The sequence below is a fragment of the Panulirus ornatus genome, chromosome 55 (genome assembly GCF_036320965.1).
Source record: "Panulirus ornatus isolate Po-2019 chromosome 55, ASM3632096v1, whole genome shotgun sequence".
Classification (NCBI taxonomy): Eukaryota; Metazoa; Arthropoda; class Malacostraca; order Decapoda; family Palinuridae; genus Panulirus; species Panulirus ornatus.
In genome coordinates, this window is record NC_092278.1 from 13,712,420 (window position 1) to 13,737,759 (window position 25,340).

The following is a 25,340-nucleotide window of genomic DNA, read 5'->3' on the forward strand; positions in this document are numbered from 1 at the left end:
CAAGTGTTATGTGTAACAAGGAAATATTGTATGTTTGTGGAAAGAATGCCAGGAGTCCATGTGTGGTTGAGGTAGAAATAAAAGACAGCTACCTGAGTCAGAGGAATGCAAACTGACAACCACTGGTGCTGGCTCTCTACACAGCCATTACTAACCTTCCCATTACCCAAGCAGGTAGTACCAGTAATACACCTCCCTGGTCAGTGACTGCCAACCAACTACTACCTACCTTACTAAAAAAAAGTTAAGAACCACCATATATATTACTCCTTCCCAACTTAAATCAGGGCAAGAATATATAACACAGATCATACCATGCTAATATGCATATAATTTTCACCAATTCTTCTTCATACATGAATACATATCCATAAATACATACAACTGTCAACTCTAAGAATTCTTCTCATACGTAAGAGTACTTTAACTTTTCCTACATATCATAACCAAAAACAGTAGCCTGTATTAAAGCCTTTGTCATTACTGACCTGTATACTAAAGTCGGCAGTGATACATGCCACTTGGACATCTTCCGGTAGTTCATGCTCCTCCTCACTCGCAAAAAAATTATTCTTAAGTTTTTGTTGTTTCAGGTTGGATGGTGTTATCCATCCTTCACCATCACTTTCATCTTCAGATGTATTGTCATCTACGTTACTCTCTTCTGTATGAACAAAAATAAATTAGCCTCAAGTATTCCCTGTTTCATTCAAAACAATGCATCTCCTCTATTTTGGTGATGCAAACTTTTACAAAAAAAAGTATGAAAACTTTTTATACACAATTCAAAATAATAAGGACACCTAATGCTATTTTGCTTAGCAGCTCAAGGCAAGAAGGTATCTTAAAAAAAATTTCATATGATCCCCTATTTGGAAGACAACCACCATTGTTGAAGGGATGTTAGCTTACTATGAGGTCTTAACAAGAGTACATATCTATGGACAAACACTATGGCAAGCCTGCCTCCTCATAATATCTGTCCCACATATTATGGACAGAGGTATTCAGAGTCAGCACTGCCCCATTACCATTACGTCTTTGTAAAAAATTGGGATTTTGAAAGTTGAAAACACCTTTCTCTCCAGAGCGATGTACAACAAACATGACATCCATCTCTTGCAAATATACCAGCTTGAATCTTATCCAGCCTCAATTCAGGTGAGGAGGTAGCACTGTACACACCTTTTGCAGACTACTAAATGGTATTCAAAAACCATAGCTCATCCTCTTAGCCAGTCAATAACTGCCACTGGGCTGATGTCACCAACCTGTCTCTAAGTAACCACATAACTCACATATCTTACACATCATGGATACCACCCCCAAGGCAGTCACAGAAAGAGAAAGAAACAATAATAATAAAAAAAGCAGAGTGAAGAATGAGGAAAAACTGCTCACAGGACACTTCCTCAGAGAAAGTGAGAGAGAGAGAGAAAAAAGTTCATTAACTTTCAAAACCCGAATTTCTCTCTGCAGTCTGTTCCATGAGCATGAGGGCAGAGTTGCCAACTCAAATTTTCAAATGTCGCTAGACTCAACCCTAAAATTTGCTAGAGTGTCATTAAACTCTACATCAAAAGTAACTAGACAATATCATCTCTCCCCTTTTTTCATTTGGCTGTAGTTGTGTTATATCGTGTTAAGCTGAGTGTAAAACAAAAATTAAAGATCAATTATTTCATCATAGCTGCTGAATAAATAATAATGCTTAGTTTATAACAAACACACTTACCAATTACTAAGTGACAACTGTATCCCAGTCTTCCTCCTCATAGTCATCAATTGTATGAAGAGGCCTACTGCTGGAAGCTTGTGATGTGCTTGCATGATCCGAAGTGGAGTTGTAAGGTCCACTGTACCAATTTTTCTTAAAAATATTACTGGGTATCCTTAAGTTTGCACAGCAGATGTTAAATTTCTTTAACCCATATTCTATGGTAAAAACTGCTTTAAGTTTTGAAGCTTCATTTTATTGCACAACTTTGATTTCACCAAATTCATATTGCTAAATGTGCATTCTATGTCAGAGTTGGAATGTGGCAAAGATAATGCAGAGACAGCCATTTCAGACAGATTCCGGTATGGATTTTCACCTGTAGCATCTCTGTAGTTTGCTACCTCTGACCAGAAATTTAATGTGCTAAATGTTTCTGTCCAGACTACATGATGCAATTTTTCCACTGGAAATCAATTTAAGTAAGAGTTCTTGCATCCTCTGTAAACAACCTTGCCAACTCAATGGGCTATGATGGGCTTCAAACATTCAACTCACAAGTGAAAGCAGTTGCAACACATGAATATTGTCAGGTAGGTGTTAGCAAAGTTGTTTTATCAGTTCAATAACAAACTTTTTTCATGTCTCTTGTATGTGACTTTCATCTGTAGGGGAATATTTGCCCTCAGCAATTTCCTCTTCAAACTCAAAAAAAAAAAAAAAAAAGAAAATAATATATATATATATTTATTTATTTTGCTTTGTTGCTGTCTCCCGCGTTAGCAAGGTAGCGCAAGGAAACAGACAAAAGAATGGCCAAACCCACTCACATACACATGTATATACATACACGTCCACACACGCAAATATACATACCTATACACCTCAATGTACACATATATATACACACACAGACATATATACACATGTACATAATTCATAGTCTGCCTTTATTTATTCCCATCGCCACCTCACCACACATGGAATAACAACCCCCTCCCTCATCATGTGTGCGAGGTAGCGCTAGGAAAAGACAACAAAGGTCCCATTCGTTCACACTCAGTCTCTAGCTGTCATGTAATAATGCACTGAAACAACAGCTCCCTTTCCACATCCAGGCCCCACAGAACTTTCCATGGTTTACCCCAGATGCTTCACATGCCCTGGTTCAATCCATTGACAGCACGTCAACCCCGGTATTCCACATCGTTCCAATTCACTCTATTCCTTGCACGCCTTTCACCCTCCTGCATGTTCAGGCCCCGATCACTCAAAATCCTTTTCACTCCATCTTTCCACCTAAAATTTGGTCTCCCACTTCTCCTCGTTCCCTCCACCTCTGACACATATATCCTCTTGGTCAATCTTTCCTCACTCATTCTCTCCATATGACCAAACCATTTCAAAACACCCTCTTCTGCTCTCTCAACCACACTCTTTTTATTTCCACACATCTCTCTTACCCTTACATTACTTACTCGATCAAACCACCTCACACCACATATTGTCCTCAACCATCTCATTTCCAGCACATCCACCCTCCTGCGCACAACTCTATCCATAGCCCACGCCTCACAGCCATACAACATTGTTGGAACCACTATTCCTTCAAACATACCCATTTTCGCTTTCCGAGATAATGTTCTCGACTTACAAACATTCTTCAAGGCTACCAGAATTTTCGCCCCCTCCCCCACCCTATGATTCACTTCCGCTTCCATGGTTCCATCCGCTGCCAGATCCACTCCCAGATATCTAAAACACTTTAATTCCTCCAGTTTTTCTCCATTCAAACTTACCTCCCAATTGACTTGACCCTCAACCCTACTGACCTAATAACCTTGCTCTTATTCACATTTACTCTTAACTTTCTTCTTTCACACACTTTACCAAACTCAGTCACCAGCTTCTCCAGTTTCTCACATGAATCAGCCACCAGTGCTGTATCATTAGCGAACGGCAACTGACTCACTTCCAAAGCTCTCTCATCCACAACAAACTGCATACTTGCCCCTCTTTCCAAAACTCTTGCATTCACCTCCCTAACAACCCCATCCATAAACAAATTAAACAACCATGGAGACATCACACACCCCTGCCGCAAACCTACATTCACTGAGAACCAATCACTTTCCTCTCTTCCTACACGTACACATGCCTTACATCCTCGATAAAAACTTTTCACTGCTTCTAACAACTTGCCTCCCACACCATATATTCTTAATACCTTCCACAGAGCATCTCTATCAACTCTATCATGTGCCTTCTCCAGATCCATAAATGCTACATACAAATCCATTTGCTTTTCTAAGTATTTCTCACATACATTCTTCAAAGCAAACACCTGATCCACACATCCTCTGCCACTTCTGAAACCACACACACACACATATGTATATCCGGGACCCCTGTGCAAGAGGCAGGCATGCTAAACGCTAGGCTATGGGCCTGGCTAATAGGAAACAACTATTCGAATACTAAGTAATCAAATACCCTTCGTCTCACAATGGTGAGCAACGGGGTCTATACCGGTTATTTCCCAACAGGCGCACATAGCCAGCTAATAGCGTTTTACCGAACCTAACTGTACAACGTGGAGGTATATGAATACGAATAAAGTGCATATGAACGCGCACCTTCATAGAAAATACAAACCTCCAACAGCCAGGATCGAACCCGGGACCCCTGTGCAAGAGGCAGGCATGCTAACCGCTAGGCTATGGGCCTGGCTAATAGGAAACAACTTCGAATACTAAGTACTCAAATACCCTTCGCCTCACAATGGTGAGCAACGGGGTCTATACCGGTTATTTCCCAACAGGCGCACATAGCCAGCTGATAGCGTTTTACCGAACCTAACTGTACAACGCGGAGGTATATGAATACGAATAAAGTGCATATGACCGCGCACCTTCATAGAACATACAAACCTCCAACAGCCAGGATCGAACCCGGGACCCCTGTGCAAGAGGCAGGCATGCTAACCGCTAGGCTATGGGCCTGGCTAATAGGAAACAACTATTCGAATACTAAGTACTCAAATACCCTTCGTCTCACAATGGTGAGCATCGGGGTCTATACCGGTTATTTCCCAACAGGCGCACATAGCCAGCTGATAGCGTTTTACCGAACCTAACTGTACAACGCGGAGGTATATGAATACGAATAAAGTGCATATGAATGCGCACCTTCATAGAACGTACAAACCTCCAACAGCCAGGATCGAACCCGGGACCCCTGTGCATGAGGCAGGCATGCTAACCGTTAGGCTATGGGCCTGGCTAAAAGGAAACAACTATTCGAATACTAAGTACTCGAATACCCTTCATCTCACAATGGTGAGCAACGGTGTCTATACCGGTTATTTCCCAACAGGCGCACATAGCCAGCTGATAGCGTTTTAGCATAGTGCCATTGTACAAAGGCAAAGGGGATAAGAGTGAGTGCTCAAATTACAGAGGTATAAGTTTGTTGAGTATTCCTGGTAAATTATATGGGAGGGTATTGATTGAGAGGGTGAAGGCATGTACAGAGCATCAGATTGGGGAAGAGCAGTGCGGTTTCAGAAGTGGTAGAGGATGTGTGGATCAGATGTTTGCTTTGAAGAATGTATGTGAGAAATACTTAGAAAAGCAAATGGATTTGTATGTAGCATTTATGGATCTGGAGAAGGCATATGATAGAGTTGATAGAGATGCTCTGTGGAAGGTACTAAGAATATATGGTGTGGGAGGCAAGTTGTTAGAAGCAGTGAAAAGTTTTTATCGAGGATGTAAGGCATGTGTACGTGTAGGAAGAGAGGAAAGTGATTGGTTCTCAGTGAATGTAGGTTTGCGGCAGGGGTGTGTGATGTCTCCATGGTTGTTTAATTTGTTTATGGATGGGGTTGTTAGGGAGGTAAATGCAAGAGTCCTGGAAAGAGGGGCAAGTATGAAGTGTGTTGGGGATGAGAGAGCTTGGGAAGTGAGTCAGTTGTTGTTCGCTAATGATACAGCGCTGGTGGCTGATTCATGTGAGAAACTGCAGAAGCTGGTGACTGAGTTTGGTAAAGTGTGTGGAAGAAGAAAGTTAAGAGTAAATGTGAATAAGAGCAAGGTTATTAGGTACAGTAGGGGTGAGGGTCAAGTCAATTGGGAGGTGAGTTTGAATGGAGAAAAACTGGAGGAAGTGAAGTGTTTTAGATATCTGGGAGTGGATCTGTCAGCGGATGGAACCATGGAAGCGGAAGTGGATCATAGGGTGGGGGAGGGGGCGAAAATTTTGGGAGCCTTGAAAAATGTGTGGAAGTCGAGAACATTATCTCGGAAAGCAAAAATGGGTATGTTTGAAGGAATAGTGGTTCCAACAATGTTGTATGGTTGCGAGGCGTGGGCTATGGATAGAGATGTGCGCAGGAGGATGGATGTGCTGGAAATGAGATGTTTGAGGACAATGTGTGGTGTGAGGTGGTTTGATCGAGTAAGTAACGTAAGGGTAAGAGAGATGTGTGGAAATAAAAAGAGCGTGGTTGAGAGAGCAGAAGAGGGTGTTTTGAAATGGTTTGGGCACATGGAGAGAATGAGTGAGGAAAGATTGACCAAGAGGATATATGTGTCGGAGGTGGAGGGAACGAGGAGAAGAGGGAGACCAAATTGGAGGTGGAAAGATGGAGTGAAAAAGATTTTGTGTGATCGGGGCCTGAACATGCAGGAGGGTGAAAGGAGGGCAAGGAATAGAGTGAATTGGAGCGATGTGGTATACAGGGGTTGACGTGCTGTCAGTGGATTGAATCAAGGCATGTGAAGCGTCTGGGGTAAACCATGGAAAGCTGTGTAGGTATGTATATTTGCGTGTGTGGACGTATGTACATGTGTATGGGGGGGGGGGGTTGGGCCATTTCTTTCGTCTGTTTCCTTGCGCTACCTCGCAAACGCGGGAGACAGCGACAAAGTATAAAAAAAAAAAAAAAATATATATATATATATGTTCTTTTTCTTCTTTTAAACTATTCGCCAGTTTCCCGTGTTAGCGAGGTAGCGTTAGGAACAGAGGACTGGGCCTTTTTTGGAATATCCTCACTTGGCCCCCTCTGTTCCTTCTTTTGGAAAATTAAAAAAAAAAAAAAAAAAACGAGAGAGGAGGATTTCCAGCCCCCCGCCTTCTACGACACACAGGGAATACATGGGAAGTATTCTTAATCCCCTATCCCCAGGGATAATATATATATATATATATATATATATATATAGTGAAATTGGGAGCGGGGGGCTGGAAATCCTCCCCTCTCGTTTTTTTTTCTCTTTTTTTTTTTTCTTTTTTTTAATTTTCCAAAAGAAGGAACAGAGAAGAGGGCCAGGTGAGGATATTTCCTCAAAGGCCCAGTCCTCTGTTCTTAACGCTACCTCGCTGTCGCGGGAAATGGCGGATAGTATGAAAAAAAAAAAAAAATAGTGAAATTGGAAAAGAATGTAGCATAGACATTGAAGCTTATTCTTTCATTGAAATGTGAACAAAGGGAACATTTTTCAAAGTGATAGAGATAGAAAGCAAAAAGGTGTTTTTCATGAATGTACTGGAAAAGTTGAGGTCTAGATAAACTTTTGGTCTGTCAAGGCTTTATTATGGTGGATGACCAACTACCTACCCTCATGTATCCAAGATATGGTTGTACTTTGTGTAATGAAGACAATTGAGAAACATCATAAGCCAATATTCCAGTGTCATGATAAGAGAAGTGATCCAGGCAGTATGATACAGTAGTTAAATTGATGAAAACTACTATCGATGTTTGTGTAAATAAATTATACATTTCCCTTTTCCATAGCCAGAGGTTGAACCATAATGTGACATTCATTTTTTTAATTTCATTTCAAGATAGAAGTTTCAGTTTTCTAAATTATTTCTTACATTTTTTATAAGTATATGTAGGGGAGCAAGAATACTTCCCACGTATTCCCTGCGTGTTGTAGAAGGCGACTAAAAGGGGAGGGAGCGGGGGGCTGGAAATCCTCCCCTCTCGTTTTTTTTTTTTTGATTTTCCAAAGGGAGGAACGGAGAATTGGGCCAGGTGGGGGTAGTCCCTCAGGGGCTCGGTCCTCTCTTCTTGGCGCTACCTCGCTGGTGCGGGAGGTGGCAAATGGTTTGAAAGAAAGAAATATATATATATATATATATATATATATATATATATATATATATATATATATATATATATATAAATAATAAAAAAAATAAATGTATATTGAGGACAATGTGTGGTGTGAGGTGGTTTGATCGAGTGAGTAACGTAAGGGTAAGAGAGATGTGTGGAAATAAAAAGAGCGTGGTTGAGAGAGCAGAAGAGGGTGTTTTGAAGTGGTTTGGGCACATGGAGAGAATGAGTGAGGAAAGATTGACCAAGAGGATATATGTGTCGGAGGTGGAGGGAACGAGGAGAAGAGGGAGACCAAATTGGAGGTGGAAAGATGGAGTGAAAAAGATTTTGTGTGATCGGGGCCTGAACATGCAGGAGGGTGAAAGGAGGGCAAGGAATAGAGTGAATTGGAGCGATGTGGTATACCGGGGTTGACGTGCTGTCAGTGGATTGAATCAAGGCATGTGAAGCGTCTGGGGTAAACCATGGAAAGCTGTGTAGGTATTTATATTTGCGTGTGTGGACGTATGTATATACATGTGTATGGGGGGGTTGGGCCATTTCTTTCGTCTGTTTCCTTGCGCTACCTCGCAAACGCGGGAGACAGCGACAAAGTATAATAAATAAATAAAATAAAATATATATATATATATATATATATATATATATATATATATATATATATATATATATATATATATATCTTTCTTTCATACTATTCGCCATTTCCCGCGTTAGCAAGGTAGCGTTAAGAACAGAGGACTGGGCCTCTGAGGGAATATCCTCACCTGGCCTCGTTCTCTGTTCCTTCTTTTGGAAAATCAAAAAAAAAAACGAGAGGGGAGGATTTCCAGCCCCCCGCACCCTCCCCTTTTAGTCGCCTTCTACGACACGCAGGGAATACGTGGGAAGTATTCTTTCTCCCCTATCCCCAGGGATAATATATATATATATATATATATATATATATATATATATATATATATATATATTTTTTTTTTTTTTTTTTTTATACTTTGTCGCTGTCTCCTGCGTTTGCGAGGTAGCGCAAGGAAACAGACGAAAGAAATGGCCCAACCCCCCCCCCATACACATGTACATACACACATCCACACACGCAAATATACATACCTACACAGCTTTCCATGGTTTACCCCAGACGCTTCACATGCCTTGATTCAATCCACTGACAGCACGTCAACCCCTGTATACCACATCGCTCCAATTCACTCTATTCCTTGCCCTCCTTTCACCCTCCTGCATGTTCAGGCCCCGATCACACAAAATCTTTTTCACTCCATCTTTCCACCTCCAATTTGGTCTCCCTCTTCTCCTCGTTCCCTCCACCTCCGACACATATATCCTCTTGGTCAATCTTTCCTCACTCATTCTCTCCATGTGCCCAAACCATTTCAAAACACCCTCTTCTGCTCTCTCAACCACGCTCTTTTTATTTCCACACATCTCTCTTACCCTTACGTTACTTACTCGATCAAACCACCTCACACCACACATTGTCCTCAAACATCTCATTTCCAGCACATCCATCCTCCTGCGCACAACTCTATCCATAGCCCACGCCTCGCAACCATACAGCATTGTTGGAACCACTATTCCTTCAAACATACCCATTTTTGCTTTCCGAGATAATGTTCTCGACTTCCACACATTTTTCAAGGCTCCCAAAATTTTCGCCCCCTCCCCCACCCTATGATCCACTTCCGCTTCCATGGTTCCATCCGCTGACAGATCCACTCCCAGATATCTAAAACACTTCACTTCCTCCAGTTTTTCTCCATTCAAACTCACCTCCCAATTGACTTGACCCTCAACCCTACTGTACCTAATAACCTTGCTCTTATTCACATTTACTCTTAACTTTCTTCTTCCACACACTTTACCAAACTCAGTCACCAGCTTCTGCAGTTTCTCACATGAATCAGCCACCAGCGCTGTATCATCAGCGAACAACAACTGACTCACTTCCCAAGCTCTCTCATCCCCAACAGACTTCATACTTGCCCCTCTTTCCAGGACTCTTGCATTTACCTCCCTAACAACCCCATCCATAAACAAATTAAACAACCATGGAGACATCACACACCCCTGCCGCAAACCTACATTCACTGAGAACCAATCACTTTCCTCTCTTCCTACACGTACACATATATATATATATATATATATATATATATATATATATATATATATGTGTGTGTGTGTGTGTGTATATGTGTGTATATGTGTATATGTGTGTGTATGTATATATGTATATTATCCCTGGGGATAGGGGTGAAATAATACTTCCCACGCATTCCTCACGTGTCGTAGAAGGCGACTAGAGGGGACGGGAGCGGGGGGCCAGAAAGCCTCCCCTCCTTGTATTTTTAACTTTCTAAAAAATGGTAAACAGAAGGAGTCACGCGGGGAGTGCTCATCCTCCTCATAGACTCAGGTTGGGGTGTCTAAATGTGTGTGGATGTAACCAAGATGTGAAAAAAGGAGAGATAGGTAGTATGTTTGAGGAAATGAACCTGGATGTTTTAGCTCTGAGTGAAACGAAGCTCAAGGGTAAAGGGGAAGAGTGGTTTGGGAATGTCTTAGGAGTAAAGTCAGGGGTTAGTGAGATGACAAGAGCAAGGGAAGGAGTAGCAGTACTCCTGAAACAGGAGTTGTGGGAGTATGTGATAGAATCTTAGAAAGTAAATTCTCGATTAATATGGGTAAATCTGAAAGTTGATGGAGAGAGATGGGTGATTATTGGTGCATATGCACCTGGGCATGAGAAGAAAGATCATGAGAGGCAAGTGTTTTGGGAGCAGCTGAATGAGTGTGTTAGTGGTTTTGATGCACACGACCAGGTTATAGTGATGGGTGATTTGAATGCAAAGGTGAGTACTGTGGCAGTTGAGGGAATAATTGGTATACATGGGGTGTTCAGTGTTGTAAATGGAAATGGTGAAGAGCTTGTAGATTTATGTGCTGAAAAAGGACTGGTGATTGCGAATACCTGGTTTAAAAAGCGAGATATACATAAGTATACGTATGTAAGTAGGAGAGATGGCCAGAGAGTGTTATTGGATTACGTGTTAATTGACAAGCGCGCGAAAGAGAGACTTTTGGATGTAAATGTGCTGAGAGGTGCAACTGGAGGGATGTCTGATCATTATCTTCTGGAGGCTAAGGTGAAGATTGGTATGGGTTTTCAGAAAAGAAGAGTGAATGTTGGGGTGAAGAGGGTGGTGAGAGTAAGTGAGCTTGGGAAGGAGACTTGTGTGAGGAAGTACCAGGAGAGACTGAGTACAGAATGGAAAAAGGTGAGAACAATGGAAGTAAGGGGAGTGGGGGAGGAATGGGATGTATTTAGGGAAGCAGTGATGGAGTGCGCAAAGATGCTTGTGGCATGAGAAGTGTGGGAGTTGGGTTGATTAGAAAGGGTAGTGAGTGGTGGGATGAAGAAGTAAGATTATTAGTGAAAGAGAAGAGAGAGGCATTTGGATGATTTTTCCTGGGAAAAATGCAATTGAGTGGGAGATGTATAAAAGAAAGAGACAGGAGGTCAAGAGAAAGGTGCAAGAGGTGAAAAAGAGGGCAAATGAGAGTTGGGGTGAGAGAGTATCATTAAATTTTAGGGAGAATAAAAAGATGTTCTGGAAGGAGGTAAATAAAGTGCGTAAGACAAGGGAGCAAATGGGAACTTCAGTGAAGGGTGCTAATGGGGAGATGATAACAAGTAGTGATGATGTGAGAAGGAGATGGAGTGAGTATTTTGAAGGTTTGTTGAATGTGTGTGATGATAGAGTGGCAGATATAGGGTGTCTTGGTCGAGGTGGTGTGCAAAGTGAGAGGGTTAGGGAAAATGATTTGGTAAACAGAGAAGAGGTAGTAAAAGCTTTGCAGAAGATGAAACCCGGCAAGGCAGCAGGTTTGGATGGTATTGCTGTGGAATTTATTAAAAAAGGGGGTGACTGTATTGTTGACTGGTTGGTAAGGTTATTTAATGTATGTATGACTCATGGTGAGGTGCCTGAGAATTGGCGGAATGCGTGCATAGTGCCATTGTACAAAGGCAAAGGGGATAAGAGTGAGTGCTCAAATTACAAAGGTATAAGTTTGTTGAGTATTCCTGGTAAATTATATGGGAGGGTATTGATTGAGAGGGTGAAGGCATGTACAGAGCATCAGATTGGGGAAGAGCGGTGTGGTTTCAGAAGTGGTAGAGGATGTGTGGATCAGGTGTTTGCTTTGAAGAATTTATATGAGAAATACTTAGAAAAGCAATTGGATTTGTATATAGCATTTATGTATCTGGAGAAGGCATATGATAGAGTTGATAGAGATGCTCTGTGGAAGGTATTAAGAATATATGGTGTGGGTGGCAAGTTGTTAGAAGCAGTGAAAAGTTTTTATCGAGGATGTAAGGCATGTGTATGTGTAGGAAGAGAGGATAGTGGTTGGTTCTCAGTGAATGTAGGTTTGCAGCAGGGGTGTGTGATGTCTCCATGGTTGTTTAATTTGTTTATGGATGGGGTTGTTAGGGAGGTGAATGCAAGAGTTTTGGAAAGAGGGGCAAGTGTGAAGTCTGTTGTGGATGAGAGAGCTTGGGAAGTGAGTCAGTTGTTGTTCACTGATGATACAGCGCTGGTGGCTGATTCATGTGAGAAACTGCAGAAGCTGGTGACTGAGTTTGGTAAAGTGTGTGAAAGAAGAAAGTTAAGAGTAAATGTGAATAAGAGCAAGGTTATTAGGTACAGTAGGGTTGAGGGTCAATTCAATTGGGAGGTAACTTTGAATGGAGAAAAACTGGAGGAAGTAAAGTATTTTAGATATCTGGGAGTGGATCTGGCAGCGGATGGAACCATGGAAGCGGAAGTGGATCACAGGGTGGGGGAGGGGGCGAAAATCCTGGGAGCCTTGAAGAATGTGTGGAAGTCGAGAACACTATCTCGGAAAGCAAAAATGGGTATGTTTGAAGGAATAGTGGTTCCAACAATGTTGTATGGTTGCGAGGCGTGGGCTATGGATAGAGTTGTGCGCAGGAGGGTGGATGTGCTGGAAATGAGATGTTTGAGGACAATGTGTGGTGTGAGGTGGTTTGATCGAGTAAGTAACGTAAGGGTAAGAGAGATGTGTGGAAATAAAAAGAGCGTGGTTAAGAGAGCAGAGGAGGGTGTTTTGAAATGGTTTGGGCACATGGAGAGAATGAGGAAAGATTGACCAAGAGGATATATGTGTCGGAGGTGGAGGGAACGAGGAGAAGTGGGAGACCAAATTGGAGGTGGAAAGATGGAGTGAAAAAGATTTTGTGTGATCGGGGCCTGAACATGCAGGAGGGTGAAAGAAGGGTAAGAATAGAGTGAATTGGATCGATGTGGTATAGCGGGGCTGTGTAGGTATGTATATTTGCGTGTGTGGACGTGTATGTATATACATGTGTATGGGGGTGGGTTGGGACATTTCTTTTGTCGGTTTCCTTGCGTTACCTTGCAAACGTGGGAGACAGCGACAAAGCAAAAAAAAAAAAAAAAAAAAAAAAAAAATGTGTGTATGTGAGTATGTATATGTGTATGTATATATATATATATTATCCCTGGGGATAGGGGTGAAAGAATACTTCCCACGCATTCCTCACGTGTCGTAGAAGCCGACTAGAGGGGACGGGAGCGGGGGGCCAGAAATCCTCCCCTCCTTGTATTTTAACTTTCTAAAAATGGGAAACAGAAGGAGTCACGCGGGGAGTGCTCATCCTCCTCGTAGACTCAGATTGGGGTGTCTAAATGTGTGTGGATGTAACCAAGATGTGAAAAAAGGAGAGATAGGTAGTATGTCTGAAGAAAGGAACCTGGATATTTTGGCTCTGAGTGAAACGAAGCTTAAGGGTAAAGGGGAAGAGTGGTTTGGGAATGTCTTGGGAGTAAAGTCAGGGGTTAGTGACAGGACAAGAGCAAGGTAAGGAGCAGCAGTACTCCTGAAACAGGAGTTGTGGGAGTATGTGATAGAATGTAAGAAAGTAAATTCTCGATTAATATGGGTAAAACTGAAAGTTGATGGAGAGAGATGGGTGATTATTGGTGCATATGCACCTGGGCATGAGAAGAAAGATCATGAGAGGCAAGTGTTTTGGGAGCAGCTGAATGAGTGTGTTAGTGGTTTTGATGCATGCGACCGGGTTATAGTGATGGGTGATTTGAATGCAAAGGTGAGTAATGTGGCAGTTGAGGGAATAATTGGTATACATGGGGTGTTCAGTGTTGTAAATGGAAATGGTGAAGAGCTTGTAGATTTATGTGCTGAAAAAGGACTGGTGATTGGGAATATCTGGTTTAAAAAGAGAGATATACATAATTATTCGTATGTAAGTAGGAGAGATGGCCAGAGAGTGTTATTGGATTACGTGTTAATTGACAGGCACGCGAAAGAGAGACTTTTGGATGTTAATGTGCTGAGAGGTGCAACTGGAGGGATGTCTGATCATTATGCTGTGGAGGCTAAGGTGAAGATTTGTATGGGTTTTCAGAAAAGAAGAGTGAATGTTGGGGTGAAGAGGGTGGTGAGAGTAAGTGAGCTTGAGAAGGATACTTGTGTGAGGAAGTACCAGGAGAGACTGAGTACAGAATGGAAAAAGGTGAGAACAATGGAAGTAAGGGGAGTGGGGGAGGAATGGGATGTATTTAGGGAAGCAGTGATGGAGTGCGCAAAAGATGCTTGTGACATGAGAAGCGTGGGAGGTGGGTTGATTAGAAAGGGTAGTGAGTGGTGGGATGAAGAAGTAAGATTATTAGTGAAAGAGAAGAGAGAGGCGTTTGGATGATTTTTGCAGGGAAAAAATGCAATTGAGTGGGAGATGTACAAAAAGAAAGAGACAGGAGGTCAAGAGAAAGGTGCAAGAGGTGAAAATGAGGGCAAATTAGAGTTGGGGTGAGAGAGTATCATTAAATTTTAGGGAGAATAAAAAGATGTTCTGGAAGGAGGTAAATAAAGTGCGTAAGACAAGGGAGCAAATGGGAACTTCAGTGAATGGCGCAAATGGGGAGGTGATAACAAGTAGTGGTGATGTGAGAAGGAGATGGAGTGAGTATTTTGAAGGTTTGTTGAATGTGTTTGATGATAGAGTGGCAGATATAGGGTGTTTTGGTCGAGGTGGTGTGCAAAGTGAGAGGGTTAGGGAAAATGATTTGGTAAACAGAGAAGAGGTAGTAAAAGCTTTGCGGAAAATGAAAGCCGGCAAGGCAGCAGGTTTGGATGGTATTGCTGTGGAATCTATTAAAAAAGGGGGTGACTGTATTGTTGACTGGTTGGTAAGGTTATTTAATGTATGTATGACTCATGGTGAGGTGCCTGAGGATTGGCAGAATGCGTGCATAGTGCCATTGTACAAAGGCAAAGGGGATAAGAGTGAGTGCTCAAATTACAAAGGTATAAGTTTGTTGAGTATTCCTGGTAAATTATATGGGAGGGTATTGATTGAGAGAGTGAAGGCATGTACAGAGCATCAGATTGGGGAAGAGAAGTGTGGTTTCAGAAGTGGTAGAGGATGTGTGGATCAGGTGTTTGCTTTGAAGAATGTATGTGAGAAATACTTAGAAAAGCAAATGGATTTGTATGTAGCATTTATGGATGTGGAGAAGGCATGATAGAGTTGATAAAGATGCTCTGTGGAAGGTATTAAAAATATGTGGTGTGGGAGGCAAGTTGTTAGAAGCAGTGAAAAGTTTTTATCGAGGATGTGAGGCATGTGTACGTGTAGGAAGAGAGGAAAGTGATTGTTTCTCAGTGATTGTAGGTTTGCGGCAGGGGTGTGTGATGTCTCCATGGTTGTTTAATTTGTTTATGGATGGGGTTGTTGGGGAGGTGAATGCAAGAGTTTTGGAAAGAGGGGCAAGTATGCAGTCTATTGTGGATGTGAGGGCTTGGGAGGTGAGTCAGTTGTTGTTCACTGATGATACAGCGCTGGTGGCTGATTCATGTGAGAAACTGCAGAAGCTGGTGACTGAGTTTGGTAAAGTGTGTGAAAGAAGAAAGTTAAGAGTAAATGTGAATAAGAGCAAAGTTATTAAGTACAGTAGGGTTGAGGGTCAAGTCAACTGGGAGGTAAGTTTGAATGGAGAAAAACTGGAGGAAGTAAATTGTTTTAGATATCTGGGAGTGGATCTGGCAGCGGATGTAACCATGGAAGCGGAAGTGAATCATAGGGTGGGGGAGGGGGTGAAAATCCTGGGAGTCTTGAAGAATGTGTGGAAGTTGAGAACATTATCTCGGAAAGCAAAAATGGCTATGTTTGAAGGAATAGTGGTTCCAAAAATGTTGTATGGTTGTGAGGCGTGGGCTATGGATAGAGTTGTGCGCAGGAGGGTGGATGTGCTGGAAATGAGATGTTTGATGACAATGTGTGGTGTGAGGTGGTTTGATCGAGTAAGTAATGTAAGGGTAAGAGAGATGTGTGAAAATAAAAAGAGTGTGGTTGAGAGAGCAGAAAAGGGTGTTTGAAATGGTTTGGGCACATGGAGAGAATGAGTGAGGAAAGATTGACCAAGAGGATATATGTGTCGGAGGTGGAGGGAACGAGGAGAAGTGGGAGACCAAATTGGAGGTGGAAAGATGGAGTGAAAAAGATTTTGAGTGATCATGGCCTAAACATGCAGGAGGGTGAAAGGCGGGCAAGGAATAGAGTGAATTGGATCGATGTGGTATACCGGGGTTGACGTGCTGTCAGTGGATTGAATCAGGGCATGTGAAGCGTATGGGGTAAACCATGGAAAGTTCTGTGGGGCCTGGATGTGGAAAGGGAGCTGTGGTTTCGGGCATTATTGCATGACAGCTAGAGACTGAGTGTGAACGAATGGGGCCTTTGTTGTCTTTTCCTAGCCCTACCTCGCACACATGAGGGGGGAGGGGGATGGTATTCCATGTGTGGCGAGGTGGCAATGGGAATGAATAAAGGCTGACAGTGTGAATTGTGTCCATGGGTATATATGTATGTGTCTGTGTGTGTATATATGTGTGTACGTTGAGATGTATAGGTATGTATATTTGCGTGTGTGGACGTGTATGTATATATATGTGTATGGGGGTGGGTTGGGCCATTTCTTTCGTCTGTTTCCTTGCGCTACCTCGCAAACCCGGGAGACAGCGGCAAAGCAAAATAATAAAAAAAATATATTTTTTCATACTATTCTCCATTTCCCGTATCAGCGAGGAAGCGTTAAGAACAGAAGACTGGGCCTTTGAGGGAATATCCCCACCTGGCCTCCTTCTCTGTTCCTTCTTTTGGAAAATTAAAAAAAGAACGACAGGGGAGGATTTCCAGCCACCCGCTCCCTCCCCTTTTAGTCACCTTCTACGACACGCAGGTAATACATGGGAAGTATTCTTTCTCCCCTATCCCCAGGGATAATATATACATATATATATATATTTAACATACATATATATATATATATATCTATTTTGCTTTGTCACTGTCTCCCGTACCTGCGAGGTAGCGCAAGGAAACAGACGAAAGATATGGCCCAACCCACCCCCACACACATGCACACACACGCTAACATACACACCCACACATCCCAACGTACACACATATATACACAAACAGGCACACACATATACACACATGCATACAATTCACACTATCTGCCCCTACTCACCCCCATCGCCACCCAGCATTACACGCAATAACATCCCCCCCCCCCTCATGTGCGCGAGGCAGCACCAGGAAAAGACAACAAAGGCCCAATTCGCTCACACTCAGTCTTCAGCTGTCATGCAATAATGCCCGAAACCACACCACAGCTCTCTTTCCACATCCAGGCCCCACAGAACTTTCCATGGTTTACCCCTGGACCTTCACATGCCCTGATTCAATCCATTGACAGCACGTCGACCCCGGTATACCACATAAATCCAATTCACTCTATTCCTTGCACGCTTTCACCCTCCTGCATGTTCAGGCCCCGATCACTCAAAATCTTTTTCACTCCATCTTTACACCTCCAATTTGGTCTCCCACTTCTCCTTGTTCCCTCCACCTCCGACACATATATCCTCTTGGTCAATCTTTCCTCACTCATTCTCTCCATGTGCCCAAACCATTTCAAAACACCCTCTTCTGCTCTCAACCACACTCATTTTATTTCCACACATCTCTCTTACCCTTACATTACTTACTCAATCAAACCACCTCACACCACATATTGTCCTCAAACATCTCATTTCCAGCACATCCACCCTCCTGCGCACAACTCTATCCATAGCCCACACCTCGCAACCATACACCATTGTTGGAACCACTATTCCTTCAAACATAGCCATTTTTGCTTTCCGAGATAATGTTCTCAACTTCAACACATTCTTCAAGGCTCCCAGGATTTTCGCCCCCTCCCTCACCCTATGATTTACTTTATATATTTATAAATATAAATATATATATATATATATATATATATATATATATATATATATATATATATATATATATATTTTTTTTTTTTTTTTTTTATACTTTGTCGCTGTCTCCCGCGTTTGCGAGGTAGCGCAAGGAAACAGACGAAAGAAATGGCCCAACCCCCCCCCCCCCCATACACATGTACATACACACGTCCACACACGCAAATATACATACCTACACAGCTTTCCATGGTTTACCCCAGACGCTTCACATGCCTTGCTTCAATCCACTGACAGCAAGTCAACCCCTGTATACCACATGACTCCAATTCACTCTATTTCTTGCCCTCCTTTCACCCTCCTGCATGTTCAGGCCCCGATCACACAAAATCTTTTTCACTCCATCTTTCCACCTCCAATTTGGTCTCCCTCTTCTCCTCGTTCCCTCCACCTCCGACACATATATCCTCTTGGTCAATCTCTCCTCACTCATTCTCTCCATGTGCCCAAACCATTTCAAAACACCCTCTTCTGCTCTCTCAACCACGCTCTTTTTATTTCCACACATCTCTCTTACCCTTACGTTACTTACTCGATCAAACCACCTCACACCACACATTGTCCTCAAACATCTCATTTCCAGCACATCCATCCTCCTGCGCACATCTCTATCCATAGCCCACGCCTCGCAACCATACAACATTGTTGGAACCACTATTCCCTCAAACATACCCATTTTTGCTTTCCGAGATAATGTTCTCGACTTCCACACATTTTTCAAGGCTCCAGAAATTTTCGCCCCCTCCCCCACCCTATGATCCACTTCCGCTTCCATGGTTCCATCCGCTGACAGATCCACTCCCAGATATCTAAAACACTTCACTTCCTCCAGTTTTTCTCCATTCAAACTCACCTCCCAACTGACTTGACCCTCACCCCTACTGTACCTAATAACCTTGCTCTTATTCACATTTACTCTCAACTTTCTTCTTCCACACACTTTACCAAACTCAGTCACCAGCTTCTGCAGTTTCTCACATGAATCAGCCACCAGCGCTGTATCATCAGCGAACAACAACTGACTCACTTCCCAAGCTCTCTCATCCCCAACAGACTTCATACTTGCCCCTCTTTCCAGGACTCTTGCATTTACCTCCCTTACAACCCCATCCATAAACAAATTAAACAACCATGGAGACATCACACATCCCTGCCGCAAACCTACATTCACTGAGAACCAATCACTTTCCTCTCTTCCTACACGTACACATGCCTTACATCCTCGATAAAAACTTTTCACTGCTTCTAACAACTTGCCTCCCACAGTAGCATTTATGGATCTGGAGAAGGCATATGATAGAGTTGATAGAGATATATATATATATATATATATATATATATATATATATATATATATATATATATATATATATATATATATATATATTTTTTTTTTTTATACCTCGTCGCTGTCTCCCGCGGTTGCGAGGTAGCGCAAGGAAACAGACGAAAGAAATGGCCCAACCCCCCCATACACATGTACATACACACGTCCACACACGCAAATATACATACCTACACAGCTTTCCATGGTTTACCCCGGACGCTTCACATGCCTTGATTCAATCCACCGACAGCACGTCAACCCCTGTATACCACATCGCTCCAATTCACTCTATTCCTTGCCCTCCTTTCACCCTCCTGCATGTTCAGGCCCCGATCACACAAAATCCTTTTCACTCCATCTTTCCACCTCCAATTTGGTCTCCCTCTTCCCTCGTTCCCTCCACCTCCGACACATATATCCTCTTGGTCAATCTTTCCTCACTCATTCTCTCCATGTGCCCAAACCATTTCAAAACACCCTCTTCTGCTCTCTCAACCACGCTCTTTTTATTTCCACACATCTCTCTTACCCTTACGTTACTTACTCGATCAAACCACCTCACACCACACATTGTCCTCAAACATCTCATTTCCAGCACATCCATCCTCCTGCGCACAACTCTATCCATAGCCCACGCCTCGCAACCATACAACATTGTTGGAATCACTATTCCTTCAAACATACCCATTTTTGCTTTCCGAGATAATGTTCTCGACTTCCACACATTTTTCAAGGCTCCCAAAATTTTCGCCCCCTCCCCCACCCTATGATCCACTTCCACTTCCATGGTTCCATCCGCTGACAGATCCACTCCCAGATATCTAAAACACTTCACTTCCTCCAGTTTTTCTCCATTCAAACTCACCTCCCAATTGACTTGACCCTCAACCCTACTGTACCTAATAACCTTGCTCTTATTCACATTTACTCTTAACTTTCTTCTTCCACACACTTTACCAAACTCCGTCACCAGCTTCTGCAGTTTCTCACATGAATCCGCCACCAGCGCTGTATCATCAGCGAACAACAACTGACTCACTTCCCAAGCTCTCTCATCCCCAACAGACTTCATACTTGCCCCTCTTTCCAAGACTCTTGCATTTACCTCCGTAACAACCCCATCCATAAACAAATTAAACAACCATGGAGACATCACACACCCCTGCCGCAAACCTACATTCACTGAGAACCAATCACTTTCCTCTCTTCCTACACGTACACATGCCTTACATCCTCGATAAAAACTTTTCACTGCTTCTAACAACTTGCCTCCCACACCATATATTCTTAATACCTTCCACAGAGCATGAGAAGAAAGATCATGAGAGGCAAGTGTTTTGGGAGCAGCTAAATGAGTGTGTTAGCGGTTTTGATGCACGAGACCGGGTTATAGTGATGGGTGATTTGAATGCAAAGGTGAGTAATGTGGCAGTTGAGGGAATAATTGGTATGCATGGGGTGTTCAGTGTTGTAAATGGAAATGGTGAGGAGCTTGTAGATTTATGTGCTGAAAAAGGACTGATGATTGGGAATACCTGGTTTAAAAAGCGAGATATACATAAGTATACTTATGTAAGTAGGAGAGATGGCCAGAGAGCGTTATTGGATTACGTGTTAATTGACAGGCATGCGAAAGAGAGACTTTTGGATGTCAATGTGCTGAGAGGTGCAACTGGAGGGATGTCTGATCATTATCTTGTGGAGGCTAAGGTGAAGATTAGTATGGGTTTTCAGAAAAGAAGAGTGAATGTTGGGGTGAAGAAGGTGGTGAGAGTAAGTGAGCTTGGGAAGGAGACCTGTGTGAGGAAGTATCAGGAGAGACTGTGTACAGAATGGAAAAAGGTGAGAACAATGGAAGTAAGGGGAGTGGGGGAGGAATGGGATGTATTTAGGGAATCAGTGATGGATTGCGCAAAAGATGCTTGTGGCATGAGAAGAGTGGGAGGTGGGCTGTTTAGAAAGGGTAGTGAGTGGTGGGATGAAGAAGTAAGAGTATTAGTGAAAGAGAAGAGAGAGGCATTTGGACGATTTTTGCAGGGAAAAAATGCAATTGAGTGGGAGAAGTATAAAAGAAAGAGACAGGAGGTCAAGAGAAAGGTGCAAGAGGTGAAAAAAAGGGCAAATGAGAGTTGGGGTGAGAGACTATCAGTAAATTTTAGGGAGAATAAAAAGATGTTCTGGAAGGAGGTAAATAGGGTGCGTAAGACAAGGGAGCAAATGGGAACTTCAGTGAAGAGCGTAAATGGGGAGGTGATAACAAGTAGTGGTGATGTGAGAAGGAGATGGAATGAGTATTTTGAAGGTTTGTTAAATGTGTCTGATGACAGAGTGGCAGATATAGGGTGTTTGGGTCGAGGTGGTGTGCAAAGTGAGAGGGTTAGGGAAAATGATTTGGTAAACAGAGAAGAGGTAGTAAAAGCTTTGCGGAAGATGAAAGCCGGCAAGGCAGCAGGTTTGGATGGTATTGCAGTGGAATTTATTAAAAAAGGGGGTGACTGTATTGTTGACTGGTTGGTAAGGTTATTTAATGTATGTATGACTCATGGTGAGGTGCCTGAGGATTGGCGGAATGCGTGCATAGTGCCATTGTACAAAGGCAAAGGGGATAAGAGTGAGTGCTCAAATTACAGAGGTATAAGTTTGTTGAGTATTCCTGGTAAATTATATGGGAGGGTATTGATTGAGAGGGTGAAGGTATGTACAGAGCATCAGATTGGGGAAGAGCAGTGTGGTTTCAGAAGTGGTAGAGGATGTGTGGATCAGGTGTTTGCTTTGAAGAATGTATGTGAGAAATACTTAGAAAAGCAAATGGATTTGTATGTAGCATTTATGGATCTGGAGAAGGCATATGATATATATATATATATATATATATATATATATATATATATATATATATATATATATATATATATATATTTATATATATATATATATATATGTAGCATTTATGGATCTGGAGAAGGCATATGATAGAGTTGATAGAGATGCTCTGTGGAAGGTATTAAGAATATATGGTGTGGGAGGAAAGTTGTTAGAAGCAGTGAAAAGTTTTTATCGAGGATGTAAGGCATGTGTACGTGTAGGAAGAGAGGAAAGTTATTGGTTCTCAGTGAATGTAGGTTTGCGGCAGGGGTGTGTGATGTCTCCATGGTTGTTTAATTTGTTTATGGATGGGGTTGTTGGGGAGGTAAATGCAAGAGTTTTGGAAAGAGGGGCAAGTATGAAGTCTGTTGGGGATGAGAGAGCTTGGGAAGTGAGTCAGTTGTTGTTTGCTGATGATACAGCGCTGGTGGCTGATTCATGTGAGAAACTGCAGAAGCTGGTGACTGAGTTTGGTAAAGTGTGTGCAAGAAGAAAGTTAAGAGTAAATGTGAATAAGAGCAAGGTTATTAGGTACAGTAGGGTTGAGGGTCAAGTCAATTGGGAGGTGAGTTTGAATGGAGAAAAACTGGAGGAAGTGAAGTGTTTTAGATATCTGGGAGTGGATCTGGCAGCGGATGGAACCATGGAAGCGGAAGTGAATCATAGGGTGGGGGAGGGGGCGAAAATTCTGGGGGCCTTGAAGAATGTGTGGAAGTCGAGAATATTATCTCGGAAAGCAAAAATGGGTATGTTTGAAGGAATAGTGGTTCCAACAATGTTGTATGGTTGCGAGGCGTGGGCTATGGATAGAGTTGTGCGCAGGAGGGTGGATGTGCTGGAAATGAGATGTTTGAGGACAATGTGTGGTGTGAGGTGGTTTGATCGAGTGAGTAACGTAAGGGTAAGAGAGATGTGTGGAAATAAAAAGAGCGTGGTTGAGAGAGCAGAAGAGGGTGTTTTGAAGTGGTTTGGGCACATGGAGAGAATGAGTGAGGAAAGATTGACCAAGAGGATATATGTGTCGGAGGTGGAGGGAACAAGGAGAAGAGGGAGACCAAATTGGAGGTGGAAAGATGGAATGAAAAAGATTTTGTGTGATCGGGGCCTGAACATGCAGGAGGGTGAAAGGAGGGCAAGGAATAGAGTGAATTGGAGTGATGTGGTATACCGGGGTTGACGTGCTGTCAGTGGATTGAATCAAGGCATGTGAAGCGTCTGGGGTAAACCATGGAAAGCTGTGTAGGTGTGTATATTTGCGTGTGTGGACGTAAGTATATACATGTGTATGGGGGTGGGTTGGGCCATTTCTTTCGTCTGTTTCCTTGCGCTACCTCACAAACGCGGGAGACAGCGACAAAGTATAATAAAAAAAAAAATAAAATATATATATATATATATATATATATATATATATATATATATATATATATATATATATATATATATATATATATCACTCCCAGATATCTAAAACACTTTACTTCCTCCAGTTTTTCTCCATTCAAACTTACCTCCCAATATACTTGACCCTCATCCCTACTGTACCTAATAACCTTGCTTTTATTCACATTTACTCTAAACTTTCTTCTTTCACACACTTTACCAAACTCAGTCACCAGCTTCTCCAGTTTCTCACATGAATCAGCCACCAGCGCTGTATCATCAGCGAACAACAACTGACTCACTTCCCAAGCTCTCTCATCCACAACAGACTTCATACTTGCCCCTCTTTCCAAAACTCTTGCATTCACCTCCCTAACAACCCCATCCATAAACAAATTAAACAACCATGGAGACATCACACGCCCCTGCCACAAACCTACATTCACTGAGAACCAATCACTTTCCTCTCTTCCTACACGTACACATGCCTTACATCCTCGATAAAAACTTTTCACTGCTTCTAACAACCTGCCTCCCACACCATATATTCTTAATACCTTCCACAGAGCATCTCTATCAACTCTATCATATGCCTTCTCCAGGTCCATAAATGCTACATACAAATACATTTGCTTTTCTAAGTATTTCTCACATACATTCTTCAAAGCAAACACCTGATCCACACATCCTCTACCACTTCTGAAACCACACTGCTCTTCCCCAATCTGATGCTCTGTACATGCCTTCACCCTCTCAATCAATACCCTCCAATATAATTTACCAGGAATACTCAACAAACTTATACCTCTGTAATTTGAGCACTCACTCTTATCCCCTTTGCCTTTGTACAATGGCACTATGCACGCATTCCGCCAATCCTCAGGCACCTCACCATGAGTCATACATACATTAAATAACCTTACCAACCAGTCAACAATACAGTCACCCCTTTTTTAATAGATTCCAGTGCAATACCATCCAAACCTGCTGCCTTGCCGGCTTTCATCTTCCGCAAAGCTTTTACTACCTCTTCTCTGTTTACCAAATCATTTTCCCTAACCCTCTCACTTTGCACACCACCTCGACCAAAACACCCTATATCTGCCACTCTATCATCAAACACATTCAACAAACCTTCAAAATACTCACTCCATCTCCTTCTCACATCACCACTACTTGTTATCACCTCCCCATTAGCGCCGTTCACTGAAGTTCCCATTTGCTCCCTTGTCTTATGCACTTTATTTACCTCCTTCCAGAACATCTTTTTATTCTCCCTAAAATCTAATGATACTCTCTCACCCCAACTCTCATTTGCCCTCTTTTTCACCTCTTGCACCTTTCTGTTGACCTCCTGTCTCTTTCTTTTATACATCTCCCACTCAATTGCATTTTTTCCCTGCAAAAATCGTCCAAATGCCTCTCTCTTCTCTTTCACTAATAATCCATCTGGCAGCGGATGGAACCATGGAAGCAGAAGTGAATCATAGGGT

At 42.5% G+C, this 25,340-nt stretch overlaps 1 protein-coding gene across 1 annotated transcript in view; it reads right to left on the reverse strand.

Moving 5' to 3' along the window:
* LOC139765462 (RNA-binding protein NOB1) overlaps window positions 1-25,340 on the reverse strand; it is a 249,024-nt gene that overhangs the window by 114,061 nt on the left and 109,623 nt on the right. Inside the window, exon 6 of the mRNA XM_071692836.1 lies at window positions 489-664. Coding sequence (XP_071548937.1) covers window positions 489-664 — 176 coding nt within the window. The remainder of the gene's footprint in view (window positions 1-488; window positions 665-25,340) is intronic.